Source organism: Miscanthus floridulus, chromosome 8 (genome assembly GCF_019320115.1).
Source record: "Miscanthus floridulus cultivar M001 chromosome 8, ASM1932011v1, whole genome shotgun sequence".
Taxonomy (NCBI): domain Eukaryota; kingdom Viridiplantae; phylum Streptophyta; class Magnoliopsida; order Poales; family Poaceae; genus Miscanthus; species Miscanthus floridulus.
In genome coordinates this window covers 47,697,944-47,715,916 of record NC_089587.1, presented here as the reverse complement: position 1 = coordinate 47,715,916, position 17,973 = coordinate 47,697,944, and the positions used below count along the sequence as shown (strand labels likewise).

Sequence of the window (17,973 nt, the reverse complement as noted above, 5' to 3'; positions counted from 1 at the left end):
GTCTTATAATTTAGATCAAAGAGAGTATAACATTAATATCTTTTGCTCATCCATGTTTGATATAGTAACAAGCAATGAAAACAAAGTCATATAAAGTAGTTTGATGCCACATAGTTAAGAGGCGACAAGAATGCTCAATTGTATGCTTGAGCAACATTTTATGGAATTTGTCTTGTGCAACATTTTATGGAATTTTTCTTGAGCAACATCTTATGGAATTTGAATTATCCACGCCCTCAGTATTCAAGTATCTCACATTTTCTTCACTAGAGTTTTCTAATCCTGTATGGAATTTGTCTACTCTTTAAATGCCGGCAAGCCCCATTCCGTAGGTTTGAAGTCCAACAATGAACTGAGAACTTGGTCAGCTCCTTTGTGATATGAAACATCCAGCCTTGGGTCTGGGACCATCACTGCAGACCTGTATAAGTAGCAAGAGTTGTAAAAAAAAGGGTACAAATGGTTGAAAAAATCGTGTATCTATGACAGCTCCCTTACATTCCAGCATTTTTCGCTGCAGCTACACCGGCAGGAGCATCTTCAAAAACCAAGCACTTACTGGGTTCTATGTCACCCTAAAAAAAATGCAATGCAGTTGCATCAGTAGAGATTCTCACAGACAGCATCCAAAAGGAACATTCTAATTGCAACTGTTGCCATATGATCAAATCCAATACCTCAAACCTCCTCATTGCAGCAAGAAAAATATCAGGGGATGGTTTACCAGCCTTCACCTCCGGATCATCACCCATGACAACATGATGCATCAGGGAAAACATTTCCCGGTGGTTCTGGGTCTTTAGTGCAAAATGACGTTTATGGGATCTGTAAGCCACAGCAAGCCAGCAACAAACATTAATAGGGTTCTAATTCATGGAAAGACGATGAGCATTGACCATTGAGAAAAGGCCAAATGGATGATCAGATGTAAAGAAACCTACCCTGTCGCAACAGCCATTGGTATTCCGTTGGCATGAAGATGATGGACCAAACGTAGTACTCCTGCAAGAAACAAGATTCATTTTACACATCATAAGCAAACCATCTATCACAATTTGAGTAAATTACTGAAAGGAAACACAGACCACTTATATTAAAGCAACTTGATCAATGATGCCACAATGTTGATTTTTATTCTTCAAAATATCCCACCAGTCAAGGCAAACCTTAAAGAAGCAGTAATTTTACCACAAGAGATTTTCTTAAGAGGAACAGTGTAAAATCAAAAGTAAGTCTGGGACAAGAGTCAATTGCAAAAGGCCACAATCTGAAATCTTGAAAAAATATGGCAATTTCCTTTGGCTCCACTTCAATGGATAAGTAGACAACATTAGCATTAAACAGCCTGAAGTGCATATGCAACAAATTCCATATGATACCATGAACCTAAGTTAGCACAAAATGGCCAATTGTGTTTGACATCACCTCAAAAGTATAATCACATATCTGAAAGTTGAATTTATATGTTCACAGAAAATGTTATGCAAAAAATATTCTGTGTATGGATTTATTGATATATAATACTTAACACGTAATGTTCCTCCAGCTAAAGTTCAATTCCTCGCTTTGATTTCATGGTGGTACATGAAACAAGAAATCAAAGACTACATCTTGTTAAGAAGGACAACATTGAATGGCCAGAGCAACTATGGAATTACATCTGAATATATCAACTTCAGAACTCAAGCTCGTTCATTTTGAGTTATATTTTCCCCAGAAATTCAGTGGACCAAAGTAATCGTCAACATAGAGTACAACGAATCGATTATGCATAATGGTAGACCTGTGGTTATAGGTATCCTACAAGGAGAGAATTCTGAGAGGCGTCCATGTTCATCTTTGGCTCACCTGGCAGCTTGGTGCAGGATGGGAAGAGCGCCTGGAGCATGCTCTCGCGCTCCTCAAGGAACTGCTCGGGGGCGAGCAGGCCGTTGAGGCCGCACTCGTCGACGAAGATGCGGGCGGACTCGGCCGCCTTCTTGCCCATCATCTTGGCCTTGAGCGACCAGTCGAACACCTTGCCGTACCTCGCTAGGATCTTCTCCTGCACCTCCGTGTAGAAGCCCTCCGTGTCTGCACCCCGCGCCACGGACCGACGATCGTCAGCGCACTCCGGACATGGGATGCGGCCAAGAACATGAACATCGCCGATCGACAAAAGACGGAGAAGATAGAGATACCGAGAAGGAGGCCGTCCATATCGAAGATTACGTGCGAGATGGCGGCCTTAGGTTGCGCCGCCGCGCCGTCATCGGCGCCAGCGGATGCCATTGCGCGGGGTGAGCAAGTGCGAGTGAGAGAGATCTGGGCGGGGCGACTGTGGGAAGGGAATCTCTGGTGGATGCCGATTGGCGTGCGCTTCTTCCCTCCGATTGGGAAGGGAAGGGAAGGGGAGGGGAAAGGGATGGATGACCTCAGCATCTTGCGGGCCGGGTTGGGCCAGGACCAGGATAGAGGAAAGTTGGCCTATGCATATAGGAGTACTTTAAAAATACCATTCCGGTTTTTGTTTTAGAATAAATTTAGGGTCTCTTTGGTACGGCTTACACCGGCTTCGACTTCATCTATTTTGCATAAATTGAGGCACTGTAGCGTGAAGTCGTTTTGTAAGCCGGGATTAAAATGAACTAGAAGCCGGGAAAAACCAGTTTTTCTAGCTTCACCGGTGAAGCCGTTTTGATGAGCCGCGCCAAAAGAGGCTTTAGTATCGGTCTATATTGGTGTACCGTGATATATTTATATATAATAACTTGATCCACAATTATTTTCAGAAATAAATAAAGTTAGGTAAAGATAGTATGCATATAAGGTGTGAAATGCTTATGAATAATTAGCTTGCTAATTTTGATGCTTCCACTGTCCCGCGCTCACATCCCTAAACTGAAGGAGGTGCTCTAACCTATCACTAGTAAACCGATCTTTTCTTAGTACTCTCTCCGTTTAAAACTATAATACATTTTGATTTTCTTGTTGTATTACTGTATATATATAGAGAAAATATATATTTAGGTGCATAGCAACAACTATATATCTAGAAAAAACAATGTCTTATAATTTAAAATTGATGAAGTAAATATTATACTTATAATTTAGAATGGATAGAGTAAATATTATATATAGTAGGAGACATACAATTTTGTGGCGATATTTATACCAAGACTACCGGCACAACAAAAGTATATTAAAATTGATAAAAATTGATAAGAGATTGACTTAATTCGAACAGATGGTTACTGTGACTAATTATGAGTTCGTCATCTACATATGGTTACTGCGTCTACTTATAGGTTCGTCACGAACAGATGGTTACTGCATCTACTTATGAGGTCAAGTGGCGGAGCCTGAAGTAAAATAAGGTGGGGGCCATTTGTCAATTGAATCTATATGTACATAAGTAGTGAACAAAATTAATAGAAGTACTTATAATTAAGCCACAGTATATAAAAATATATTTGACAACACAATAGCTGAGCATAAAAAATTCTATAAAAAAGCAACATGAGATATCAATTGACAACCCCTATATATATTACTCAATTAGCAATTATAAATTTATAATACACATACTATGTAGAATTTATCGATTGAAAAGTTAGGAAAGAAAAAAGATAGAAAAATCAACCAGACTCAAAACGGCGCATAGCAACAAAAGCAAAGAAAACAGGCTAATGGAATAACGGCTGAGCCGAGCGAGTGGGACCACGGGTACATAATTGTTTTTTTATTTTTTAGATGGAGGAAATGCTACACGATTTCTATGTCTACGTAGAGACATGCATGCCTGACCTTGGCCGCTGGCTTACAATCCATACAGACTTAGAGCGCATGCAAACTTACTGCTAACTCGCAGACTTCACAGCTCATGCAGGGACTGGGGCTTCAGCAAATCACGGAGGCAAGGGGGGCAATGGCCCACTATGGCCACCACGTAGCTCCGCCGGTGATCGTCACGACACAATAAATTATTCGAACGATCAGAACAGAGATTATTTTAAAATATAAAAAATAACAAGATATTAACTGAATTTAAATAAGCAGTTATTGCATCTACCTATGAGTTCATCACGGCATAGGACGACTAGCAGCATGTTCGTTGTTCGTTTGCTCGTATACGATCGTGGATTATAAGCTAGAATAATATTTTTCTATCACACTAAACCAGCCAGCAGTAAATAATCCACGATCGTTTACGACGAAACGAACCAGCTGCAGATCATGACACAGTGGTTTTATTATAGTCCAAATTTTCGTTCTTAGCATACGAAGATCGAGGAAACGAACATGGGTTTTCAGCTTCAAACTTCGTTTCAAGAAGGAAGGGTGAGAGTGATGGACATAAGAAGGGAGAGGAGAGAACCGAGTAGCACTCGGGTGGCTAGCACAGCCGGTGGACCTGCAGCCGGTGCAAGTTCGATTCCTAGAAATTTTCGTTCTCTCACGCGTAAAGCTGGGGCCTCGATTAGATCGGGGGTGAGGAATCAGTATTCGACATTTGTATTTAATAATTATTATTCATTTATGGTTTAACTAGACTTAAAAAAATACTCGTAATTTACAATTAAACTATGTAATTAGTTATTTTTTATCTATATTTAATATTCTATGTATCTATATAAAAATTTGACGTGCTTCATATATGTGTATAAAAATTTAACGTGACGAAGAGAGAGTGAAAAAACTTTGAACGAGGCCTAGCCTACGAAGTCATAAATAGACCCGGAACACGATGTAGTGATCTGTAAATAGCTGTACGTTTGTTTACGTGCGCGTGTGTGAGTGCGGTAAAGGCAGAGGAGATAGTGAGAGCGACTCGATATTTTGCACCTTCAATTTTTTTTGAGTTTTTCATTCTCTCTTTTTTTTTGAGGATTTAAACTTTCATTACATCACAAACAAATTGCAGACAGGTTATAGTGATGGGAATAATATTGTCCAATCGAACTTGATATTCAGCCTGTTCGTTTCGGCTGAATTGGCTTATAAGCCATGGCTGAAAGTATTACTGACTGATTTGGTGTGAGAGAAAAATACTGTTCAAGCCATGGATTATAAGCCAGATACGAACAAATAAGCCGAAACGAATATCCTGATTACACGTAAGAGATTAAGCAAATGCCTGGCACGAGAAAAAACATGAAGTCCTGATTACATACAGGTTACGGAAAATGGAGATCATTATCCCAATCAAACTCGATATTACACGTTAGAGAATACGTTACGTTAGAGATTGAGCAAAGTGCCTAACAAGAGAAAAAGCATGAAGTCGGGGATCATGTTTTATTCCAATCAAAATTTTCTTTGCGAGACCCGTTAATTCAGGCAAATGCGAGTACCCGTGAAGTCCGTGAACAGATTCTACCACAAAGGAACCTAAATAGCCGAGCGTAAGTCAGAGATTTAAAGCCAGGTGGACAGATATGAGCTACGCTAAAAAAGACAGAACTTTTTTTATTATTACATATATAAATAAAAATATTAGAGGTATATGGAAGGTAGAGAGTACATGTACGTATTAGAAAATACTCTCTAATACCAGAGATACATTATTTGGCATACACTATCACACAGCGTCCATTCGTGTACATAGCTTCTTCTGATATACATCATACTGTTACGCGTCGCAGCAGCTCATCACTGGTACTGCCCGCCGGTGCCACGCGGCTGCGGGACGTCGCTCCCGACGTGCGGGTTGTGGGCGGCGCTGGGCCGCGCCGTGCCGGTGGCCCTAGCGATGGGGCGGGTCTCCCCAACTCCGGCCTCCACGTGCCCGCCCTCGGGGGCAGCTCCGCCGCCGTAACCCTGCCGGGAGGCGTCGACGATCCCGGGCGCGCCCTGCGACGGGTGCTGGTACGTGGCCGCGCCGGTGGCGCGCTCCTTGGCGGCCTCGTTGGCGCGCATGGCGTCCTGCTTCTCCAGCTCCGCGGCGCGCACGCGCTCCCGCTGGTTCGCCTCCGCCACGGCCCTGTCCGACGCGTTGTGCGCCGTGGCCTTCTCCACCTGGCCTTGCACGGCGGCGCGGGTCTTCTGCATGCCGGCGTTCGCCGAGGCCCCGAGGTTGGCCGCGGCCTCCTTGGTCGCCTCCATTGCTGTCTTCCCGGCCTGCATGGCTGTTTGCGCTTGAGATCTCTCTCGCGCGCTCGCGGCAAGTGTCGTAGCTAGCGTCGTGATCGTTTGACTAGTAATCGCAGGGAAGAATGATGTGCCGTGTGCGGTGTAGCCGAGAGAGAACGTTCGGATTTTGCCGCCGCTTTATAGGTTTTGTGGATGTGGACACGCGTCTGAGAGCGGGGAGCCCGACATACAAAGCCGCGACGTGTTGAGTGTTGACACGTTCGCTAGCACGTGTGGATACACGCGTAGCTGTGTGTGGAGCGCGGGACACGAGGCAGCTTGGCAAAGAGATGCACGCGTCGACGTGGTCACCGGAGGAGGAGGCGATCCGTCATCCACCTTGCACTATTGCACCTTCCATTACCCACGTATACTTATTCTAGATTAGTTGTACTAATACATTATTAGCACACGTCTTACCGCATAGAAATAGAAACTGCAAAGTGAAATCCTTGTCCACCACATGTAAGACAAGAACTGGCAAAATGCAGAGACACCACAGATCTAAGCCCGTTTTAGCAGCTCAGCCCAAAATTTTAAATTACTATATTAATTTACGAGATTATAGTAACTCCTTACCCCATATATATATATATATATATATATATATATATATATATATAGTCACTTTGAGTTACGATAATTACTATGTTAATTTACAAGATTATAGTAATCCTTACTAAGTGGTTTACTATAACATTATGGTAAATATCTCCATGTGTTATAGTAACCCAACTATCATAAATATGTATTGACATTATCGTAAATTAGTATATAAAATTATCGTAAATGGAGGTGACTACGGAATAACTTATTTTGTAGCTGGCTACTGAATATATATATATATACAAAATAAGTTATTCCGTAGTCACCTCCATTTACGATAATTTTATATACTAATTTACGATAATGTCAATACATATTTATGATAGTTGGGTTACTATAACACATGGAGATATTTACCATAACATTATAGTAAACCATTTAGTAAGGAGTTACTATAATCTTGTAAATTAACATAGTAATTATCGTAACTCAAAGTGGCTACAGAACAAGTTATTTTATAGTCAGTTACAGGGTAATAGTTTTATATATATATATATATATATATATATATATATATATATATATATATATATATATATATATATATATATATATATATATATATATAGGGAGAGGCTATTCAGCAGCCGGCTACAAAATAAGTTATTCTGTAGCCACCTCTATTTACCATAATTTTATATACTAATTTATCATAATGTCAATACATATTTACAATAGTTGGGTTACTATAACACATGAGAATATTTACCATAATGTTATAGTAAACCACTTAGTAAGGAGTTACTGTAAATTAACATAGTAATTATCGTAACTCAAAGTGGCTACAGAATAAGTTATTCTATGGCCAGCTACAGGATAGTAGTTCTATATATATATATATATATATATATATATATATATATATATATATATATATATATACGTGCGCACGGCGGACTAAAAAGCTGAAATCAACAAATTTCTCTCTCCTCATTCTCTGTCTCGGCCTCTTCTCTACAGCTAAAAGAAATCTAAAAAAATCATTTATATGGCTAACCCTATGGCCACGCTCGTCCCTCTTCCCCTGTTGATCAAGCGTCCCTTCCTCCTAAATCGAATTTTCCCTATCACACACAGGTAAGTGAGCTGAGCTGGAAGTCTAGCTCCCTGTTTTAACAAGCCAGCTCGAATCAGCTCGTGAGCTGCTCACGAGCTAAGGCCTATCAGCCCACGACCATAAATTCAAAAGATAATGATGCTGACTAGAAATGTAACCTTATTTTCAGCTGTTTCATACGAATTTTGATTTTATAATTGTCGTGGTACTTAAATGTTGATTTATGGATTAATTTCTAGGGAGAAAATGATAATGCTGATATTGAATTTGTGGACTTTTCTAAATCTGTGGTGGCAAGCAACTAATAAGTATGCTGAAACTGCATAGATCATGGATGGACCAACTATGTTGCATGGTTGGTACTTTTAAGAGGCTTTTACTAGTGTGCTATTATAAAAGTTGATAATTACCCATAAGCCATTAAAAAAGTTAAGTTTTCACGAGTGCCACTGCTCTGAACTTTTTTGCCCTCCACACCACTTCCATTAAATTTGACTCTAACGGTGTCAAACTGCGGATGTGAAAAATTAAAAATACCCTCATGTCTAAATATGCAATTAATTTTTTTAGCATCTCAATGATCTCAAATAAAAAAAGTCAAAACTAAAAAGTTATAGATCTCGTCGAGATCTATAATATTTATATAAAAACTACCTTGATTCCGTACAAAAAATGTGACTTTTATAAGACATATTAATCATATCAAATCATATATAAATATCTGATGTTGTGGACCTATTCTAAGAAATGCGACTTTTCTAAGACATATCAAATCTTGATTCCGTACAAAAAAATGTGCTGATTGTGCCATTATCAATCTATAAAAATCTGATGGATCCTTTGGCATTGCTATCTGCTGTTGTGGACCTATCCTGTGAGTTTGGCACCGTAATGGTGTCTCTAGTTGGGGAGGTAGCAAGCTTTTAAATTTGATCGATCTTAACCATCGTTATGTTGAATCTTCTGTGTGTTATGAGTTATGACATGAGAGGTATAGCGCTGTTTTAGCCTTTTGGGGGTCGAACACCCATGATCCATGTGGAGATCAATAAGGTTTACTTTTAGGGCTGGATATCGAGCCAGCTCGGTCCAGCTCGAGCTGGCTCGTTAGGCTAATGAGCCAGTTCGGCTCAGCTCATTAATATTACGAGCTAGAGGTGAAGCTCAGCTCGGCGCGTTAGCGAGCTCGAGCTGGCTCATTTAGCTCGCGAGCTACTAAAAAATAGGATACACATGTTTATAATGTTTATGCTATATTAATTCCAGAAGGCCATGTCCATTATTATGCAACAATACATGATTAATACACATCATGTTCATTAAAAGTACCAACCATGCAACATAGTTGGCCTATCCACTGTAGCACCCGGTTTTAAGAACAAAACCAGATACACACCATATGTGAGCTCAGAAAGTCAAATCTCACATATAGCTACAAATAAGGGTAATATCAAAAAACAATGCTCAAATACATATCGTATTAGTATAAATGTTATAATCTCAGAGTATAGACAGCGGAAAGACAACTCCGATCTTCAGGCAAAGACTCTAATTCCACAGGGACAACTGGCTGGTTGATTACAAGCCTAACTTCTCCAGACTAGCAATCTGGTACCCATCCGGGATTTTTATCTAAATAATGAAAAAATAAAGCAAACGTAAGTACATGTCATACTCAACAAATATAACATGGGGTTCATGAGGCTCAAAAGGCTGACACTGGTTTAACTGCATTTAGCTTTTAATTGTCACAATTTTAGCAAAGGAGTAGCAATAAGTTTATCACAAGCCCATATAAACACATAATCAGGTAAACATGAATAATGAGTAGCATAAACAATAATCATTAGTGAGCATCTTCATCATAAGTATCATCATTATTCATCATCATTAACCATTAGTGATCATATATTCCGTAAACGTTCCAAGGCCGCTCGCAACCGTGAGTATGACTGATATACCAGTTTTACACTCTACAGAGGTTGTACACTTTCACTGTGAGTCGTGATTTACCCTTTCGCCCGAGGTAGCTAATCTCTTGACCTACTTCCAAGAAAGATCGACAGGGTTTACTATGAAGCATTTCAAAGGTTCGTCTAACAAGTTAGGGCCATTAGATTCACTCGGCAAACAAATATAGGAACCCCCTGTCGAATGGTACAATTCCATCACGGCTATCCACATAAGAGTAGAGGCTGCCCTATACTCGATTCGTCAAGTCATTCTTACATCAATAAAGGTAACCACTAACAAGCTAGAAAATGTTCTCATACTGAGCTAAAGCTAGAGCCATGTAGCCCTCACAGTTGTACTGTAAGTCTCGGATGATCACTTACAGATAAGTCCTTAGGGAGAGGAATCTAGAGCACCATAGAATAGCCCAATGCTCTAGCCCCCTTGTTTCATGTTGCTAAAAAATATCTTTTAATGTTTATTGTATATATCATTAGTCAAGTTACAAGATCATAGTTGTAGTTGAGCACTAGCATCATACTACCCAATGCAATAACTCAAAGGTATCAAGGTACAAGGTAACAAAGTACTAGGAAATCTTTAGTGATAGTCAAGGTAGACACATGCAATATAAATTGAGTGATTAACAATGAATAGGCAATAAGGATGGTCCCATGCTATACTTGCCTTAAACACCGATCCTTCGGTAAGCTTTAATCTTCAACGTTCTCCTTCTTCTTGATCACCATGTATATCTCACCGACTAGATGTAATCATAAAGCACCACACAAGCATCCATACAATCATACACGAAGCAAACAATAGAACTAAATCAGAATAGTACACCAACCATAGAAAAATAAGTAAAATGGTTTGAAACACGATTCTACGCATCGCTACGAACACACAGACGCAAGAGGCACACTAATCGGAGCTTCGGTGAAAAAGATACATCTACCTATAGATCTGCTTTATGCGCGAAAAAGAAAACTCATGGTGGAGCAAACCGAATGCGTAGAGCTGAAGGTAAGTGTACAGAGAACTCACCACAATTCTTTTTGGGATCCAAGACGGAACGGGGAGGATGCGCGGTGCTCGACGGTGGAGTCACAAGCGGCGACGGTAGGTTTTCACGGCGACGACACGGTTTGAGGTGAGGCGACATAGAGGCTCTGGCTTTTATAGGGGAGGAGCGACGTGGGCGGCACGACAAGGCACCGACGGGGTGGTGTGGGACTCTCGGCCCAACGCAGAGGCGGGACGGACGCGGAGTCCATGGCGGCGGCGGCGGAGTCCGGCTCGGTGACGCCGTAGGGTAGAAGACGACTGATAGGTGGGCCATGATGACCGCCGTGGACCGTAGGCCCTTCTCCATGAGCTCCGACGAGCTCTCTTTGCTCCAGCCATGGCGCCGCCGCCGTCTCGCCCGTCGCCGGTAGCCCCTCCCTTCTCTCTCCGTGTCTTACAATCTCCACCGTCAATTCCCAATCCGGTGGCCCTGATTTGCCTATACCAGTTCGGCCGGCCAATATTGCAAAAGAGCCCCTACGTTTTCTAATACCAAACCCGCTGTCCATAACATCTTTCGCAATTCTGTTTTCTTCTTTTGAAAGCGTACTTTGTTTCGGTTAGATTGAAAATACATTTACACTTATTTACAAATTTGCCACTGATTTTGTTTTAGCCATAACTTCTCTGTTTTAACTCCGATTTGATCCGTTCAAATTGCGTTAGGTTCATAATTTCATAATCTACATGTTCATACTACTGTTAGATATGTTTTCAACTTTTAAAATTCAAGGTTAGATTTAATCTATTATTTTAATAAAGGAAACCTTGTTTATTTCATATCTTTTGTGTTTTAGGTCTGTTTTGATCCATTCAAGTTGTGCTCGATTCATTACAATGAGATCTACGTGTTGGTGACAATGTTTATCATGTCACTAATACTAGAATTTCATGGTTTGACCTCTAATTTGAGTAATAATTATGCTACTGAATTTTATAGATAAAATATAATTTGTTTTACTTTAGTTTTATAATTCGAATCTAAATTTGATTTAATTCAATTTATATAAGCTTTTATATAGTTAAAATAAATGAAGCCTATAGTTTTATTTTCCGCGCATAAAGCAGATCTATAGGTAGATGTATCTTTTTCACCGAAGCTCCGATTAGCGTGCCTCTCGCGTCTGTGTGTTCGTAGCGATGCGTAGAATCGTGTTTCAAACTATTTTACTTATTTTTCTATGATTTGTGTACTGTTCTGATTTAGTTCTATTATTTGCTTTGTGTATGATTGTATGGATGCTTGTGTGGTGCTTTATGATTACATCCAGTCGGTGAGATATACGTGGTAATCAAGAAGAAGAAGAACATTGAAGATTAAAGATTACCAAAGGATCGATGTTTAAGGCAAGTATAGCATGGAACCATCCTTGTTGCCTATTCACTGTTAATCACTTAATTCATATTGCATGTGTCTACCTTGACTACCACTAAGGATTTCCTAGTACTTTGTTACCTTGTACCTTGATACCTTTGAGTTATTGCATTGGGTAGTATGATGCTAGTGCTCAACTACAACCATGATCTTGTAACTTGACTAATGGTATATGCAATAAATATTAAAAGATGCTTTTTAGCAACATGGAACAAGGGGGCTAGAGCATTAAGCTATTTTATGGTGCTCTAGATTCCTATCCCTAAGGACTTATCTGTAAGTGATCATCCGAGACTTATAGTATAACTGTGAGGGCTATATGGCTCTAGCTTTAGCTCAGTATGAGGACATTTTTTAGCTTGTTAGAGGTTACATTTATTGGCGTAAGAATGGCTTGACGAATTGAGTATAGGACAACCTCTACTCTTATGTGTATAGCCATAATGGAATTGTGCCATTCGACAAGGGGGTTCCTATATCTGTTTGCCGAGTGAATCTAATGGCCCTAACTTGTTAGACGAACCTTTAAAAGGCTTCATAGTGAACCCTGCCGACCTTCCTTGGAAGTGGGTCAAGAGATTAGCTACCTCAAGCGAAAGGGTAAATCACAACTCACAGTGAAAGTGTACAACCTCTGCAGAGTGTAAAACTGGTATATCAGCCATGCTCACGGTCACAAGCGGCCTTGGAACCCTTACGAAATAGATGATCACTAATGGTTAATGATGATGAATACTGATGATAAAGATGCTCACTAATTATTACTGTTTATGCTATTTATTATTCATCTTTACCTGATCATGTGTTTATATGGGCTTGTGATAAACTTGTTGCTACTCCTTTGCTAAAATTGTGATAATTAAAAGCTAAACGCAGTTAAACCAGTGTCAGCCTTTTGAGCCTCATGAACCCCATGTTATATTTGTTGAGTATGACATGTACTTACGCTTGCTTTATTTTTCCATTATTTGGATAGAAATCCCGGATGGGTACCAGATTGCTAGTCTGGAGGAGTTAGGCTTGTGATCAACCAGTCAGTTGTCTCTGTGGAATTGGAGTCTTCGCCTGAAGATCGGAGTTGTCTTTCCGCTGTCTATACTCTGAGGTTATAACCTTTATATAAATACACTATGTATTTGAGCATTGTCTTTTGATATTACCCTTATTTGTAGCTATATGTGAGATTTAACTTCCGGGGCTCACATATGGTGTGTATCTGGTTTTGTTCTTAAAACCGGGTGCTATAAGTATCAATGGGATGACAGAATGCCTTGATATTAGTTAGCTCATCTAGAAAAAGGTGCAAGCTACCCTTCTTGTGTCCCCTACTTTATCTTTTCTTAAGGGGGGTAGCCAAGTTGAAGAATTTGCAAGATGAGGTGTCCTACGTTCTTGTTTGCGCAGCGGAAGCGTGGTGGTACCCAAAGATGTGAAAGAAGTTCAGAGTCTCAATGAGGTTTGGTTAAAAGTTCAATGAAGGTTTAACCAAGATCATCAAGATATTGATAATACTACTGGAAGAGATTTTAAGTTAGTTGGATCAAAAGACCTCAGCTAAGTGTTTGAAGAAGTCTAAGAAGAGGTTGAAGGAAAACCTATGTATTAGCTTTGCCAGATCTGGACAAGTGCTTTATATCCGCTAGGATGCACCCTGTCAAGATGTGGAATGTGTCCTTATACGCGAAGAAAAGTAGTGGCTAGTTCATTAAGTCAACTAAGGAAGCATGAGTTAAACTACCTAACATGTTATCTGGAGTTATCCATTGTGGAGCATGGAAGTAATATCTTCTTGGAGTAAAAGTGACATCTAGGAGGATCACAAGAATCTACAGGACATCTTCACTAAGTTGGTCTTGAGCTTGTGATATCCTCATTGGAATGAGATTGATTATGACTTGGAAAAGTGCTAACACCTGGAGAAGTAAAAGTCGCGATAGGTGCCCTTAGCAACGGAGAGTCATGCTAAGAAGGTTCGGGTGACACCAAGGATTAAGAATTGTATTCGAAGTTCGAGCAACTTGACCGGAAACCTTAATGTTTTGAAGGTTGGCAGTAGAATTTCCTTCTGACCAAGAGATTCGTCAGGCTTCGTTGGAAGGTGAATATTCTAAGAAAGAGAATTGATATTACGGACTAAAAAGGAAAGGTGGCCTAATGATTGGAGTTACCTGAGAATTGTTCAATGTACCTGTCAGAATCTTGGAATCAGTTTGATAAGTTACTTGGAGTAAGGATAACAGGTACGCCAAGTAAAGTGGAATCCTTATCAAGAGGATGGAACTAGACGACGAAGTAAAGAAGAATCCAAAGGTGGAGTAGTCCCATCTCTTAGTCGACGTCTTCCGAATCTCGAGGACGAGATTCATCTTAAGGAGGGTAGAATTGTAACACCCTAAAATTTGCCTCTTTTGAAAATAGGTTTAAATTGATTTAATTTGGAATTTTTGTGCTCATAAAATATAGGAAAATAAAATTTTTTATTTAATTAAAATTCATCATAAGGTTTAGCAACATGTTTGTGCATACATGCCCTTGCATTTGATGTATTTGATTGAGTGGTTTTGATTGAAAATTTAAAATGGTTAAAATTGCTTTTGTAAATGAGATAAAAAATGCTTTGAAGTAAAAGAAAAGAAAGAAAAGAGAATTAGAAGTAAAAGAATTTAAAAAGGTTGTAAAATTTATTTTTGAGAACTTATCAAAAAATTTCTTATTTTTAATTTAGTTGAAAAGTGTATTTGAAGTTCTATTCAAATTTGGTTTGGTTCATATTGCAATTGGTTTAGAAATAGGAAATGGAAAAGGAAAAGAAGAAGAGAACCCTCTCTTCTCCCCTTAGGCCGGAGGGCCTGCTTCCTCCTCTTGCTCAGCCCAGCAGCTGGCCTGACAATTAAAAGCTAAACGTAGTTAAACTAGTGTTAGCCTTTTGAGCCTCGTAAACCCCATATTATATTTGTTGAGTATGACATGTACTTATGTTTGCTTTATTTTTTCATTATTTGGATAAAACTCCCGGATGGGTACCAGATTGTTAGTATGGAGGAGTTAGGCTTGTGATCAACAAGTCAGTTGTCCTGTGGAATTAGAGTCTTCGCCTGAAGATCGGAGTTGTCTTTCCGCTGTCTATACTCTGAGGTTATAACCTTTATACTAATACGCTATGTATTTGAGCATTGTTTTTTGATATTACCCTTATTTGTAGCTATATGTGAGATTTGACTTATTGGGCTCACATATGGTGTGTATCTAGTTTTGTTTTTAAAACCGGGTGCTACAATGGATAGACCAACTATATTGCATGGTTGGTACTTTTAATGAACCTGATGTGTATTAATCATGTATTGTTACATAACAGTGGACGTGACCTTCTGAAATTAATGTAACATAAACATTATAAACATGTGTATTCTATTTTTTTAGTAGCTTGTGAGCTAAACAAGCCAGCTCAAGCTTGCTAACGAGCCGAGCTGAGCTTCGCCTCTAGCTCGTAATATTAACGAGCTAGACCGAGCTGGCTCGATATCCAGCCCTAAAAGTAAACCTTATTGATCTCCACATGGATCATGGGTGTTCGACCCCAAAAGGCTAAAACAGCACTATAAACCTCTCATGTCATAACTCATAACACACACAGAAGATTCAACATAACGATGGTTAAGATCGATCAAATTTAAAAGCTTGCTACCTCCCCAACTAGAGACACCATTACGGTGCCAAACTCACAGAATAGGTCCACAACAGCAGATAGCAATGCCAAAGGATCCATCAGATGTTTATAGATTGATAATGGCACAATCAGCACATAGTCACACCATACTTCGACCAGACAAGTACTGATACACTTAGCTTCAGTTATCATCAGAGACCATTAGACATAGTACGAGGATACGATAAGTTCGTTCGACGAATTTAGCACCTAGCTCAGCAACAGCTTCACTTCAGCTCTGAGGGAAGAGCCAAGTCCCAAACACCATGCCAGGCTCCCATGGCACAGTTGGCAGGGTGTTGGACACCTTGCCGTCCGTCATGCTATAGACCCTGCAAGAACTTGAGCCAGCACACAAACTGCGATCCCAGCCCTTCTCCAGGAAGAAGATGCAGTCCCCTGGCAACACGTTATGAGGAACACAAACAGACCTGCTGCATCGTCGACTTAGAAACAAAATCTCGTTGTTCCCAATTGTCGTCACCTTAAGCCACTGTGACTGACTGAGGACAGCTTCAAACACCTCGAACTCATTATGTCCAGCTGCATCGGAATCCTGGTCGTCGAATGGGTCGCACAACTTTCTCATCACCACCAGCAACACACCGCGTAATTCAACTAGATAGGCCATCATGTGACCACCTCTTAGGAAATAACCTATGTCCAAACATGGACATTCGATGACATTTCGTATTTGAGAAATCATATAGCTTGCCCTGATGGAATACCATGTCATCAAAGCTGACACAGAGATTTTTCGCCCATACAGACCACCACGAGGTAGCCCCTGCCTGGCACACTGCAATCCGTTGGCCTCCCGTGAAATAGATTGTTGCTACAATGAGATTGGATGAACAGAGCCACAGTTTGCAATTCTTTGGCTCCATCTCCAACTTCAACGTTTCAGCCATTTCCATCCATGCTAGGGTTGCCTCATCAACAGACTCATCACCCACTTCCACATGCAGGGGCCGTTCTTCTAGAGTCAAAGAGGGTCCAGGGCTCAGGCCATCTTCATCCTTCAGAACTACTCCTCCATCTCTTCCACAGCGAGTAGAAGGAGGGCACTTCATGGTTGTGGGGGCAGTAGAGGGGGCTTGACTCCAAACTGGTCCACCGTCGTCCGTGCCCACAAGCCGGGTGGGACAGAGGTGGAAGTGTCACGGTGGCATTGGAGAAAGGATCCCTCAGGAAACGGCCCTCTTCACTTGAAAACACCAACCAGTCGCCACAAGCGTCGTTGTACCCCGTGGAGCCATGGAAGTGGAACGGCTCGCTTCCGGGCAGGCTGTACACCCTACTGTCCGAGAGCAGGAGTAGAGGCAGCGGTGGGGGCAGGGGCCCGTGCCGCGTGGCCGCGCGCCACTGGGGGCACACGGCGGCGAACCGGATGCGGTCGACGTGGGCAGGCAGGCGGCGGAGGATCCGGCCGGCGAGGTCCAGCGGGATGTCCGACCATAACGTTCCCGTGGTATCCGCCATCGGTCGATCCGATCCTGCAAATACAATCGGAAAAAAACAGCAGCCGTCAGCGCGGACACACATTGCGTTCATAAACCGGCAGCGAAACACGAGCAGCGTAGGCGGCGCGTGCTTGCATCGCAGGCAAACAGGCAATGCATCGAACACCTTGCGCGCGCGACCCGCGGCGAGAGCGAGGGGAGCCGAGGGAGTAGGGACTGAGGAGCGTCGAGTTCGGGGGAAGGAATGCTGGCGGCTTACCGGAAATCGACGACCGCGGCAGGGTGAATCGTGCTCCTCCTCTTGCTGTTCGGGCGGAGGCGGTGGTAGTGGCCCGGCCAGCGGCACAGCTTACCGGAAATCGACGACTGAGAGCGACTGTTCGAGTTCGAGTCAGGTTGTCTTGAGCGGTTGAGCCGCGAAAGTTGTTGACCTCGTGAAGTTCAAAGCGGCCCAAAAACCCAAAAGAATTCTTTGAAAACTGAGTTGGTAAATAATGGCCCCGTTCGGCTGTCCAGATAAACGGCTGATGATAATATTAATTTGTTATGAGAGAAAAACACTATTATATTGCTGAAACGGTACGACTGATAAGATCAAGCTAACAGGGCCAATGTTATACTGCACGTCCTTCCA

General features: G+C 41.3%; 2 protein-coding genes and 1 pseudogene across 2 annotated transcripts; all 3 read right to left on the bottom strand.

Annotated features, from left to right (window-relative positions):
- Positions 1-9: 9 nt before the first annotated feature.
- On the bottom strand, positions 10-2,286 carry LOC136476314 ((DL)-glycerol-3-phosphatase 1, mitochondrial-like). The gene is made up of 6 exons (XM_066474098.1): positions 2,181-2,286; positions 1,849-2,073; positions 942-1,002; positions 678-825; positions 499-575; positions 10-421 (listed from the first exon to the last, which is right to left on the bottom strand). Exons 1-6 carry the CDS (start codon positions 2,269-2,271, stop codon positions 298-300), a joined length of 726 nt encoding a protein of 241 aa, XP_066330195.1. The 5' UTR covers positions 2,272-2,286; the 3' UTR covers positions 10-297.
- Positions 2,287-5,630: 3,344 nt separating this feature from the next.
- On the bottom strand, positions 5,631-6,105 carry LOC136471901 (11 kDa late embryogenesis abundant protein-like). The gene has a single exon (XM_066469650.1). The coding sequence runs from the start codon at positions 6,103-6,105 to the stop codon at positions 5,632-5,634; it is 474 nt and encodes a 157-aa protein (XP_066325747.1). The 3' UTR covers position 5,631.
- Positions 6,106-16,045: 9,940 nt separating this feature from the next.
- On the bottom strand, positions 16,046-17,684 carry LOC136471899 (uncharacterized; annotated as a pseudogene).
- Positions 17,685-17,973: the final 289 nt, after the last annotated feature.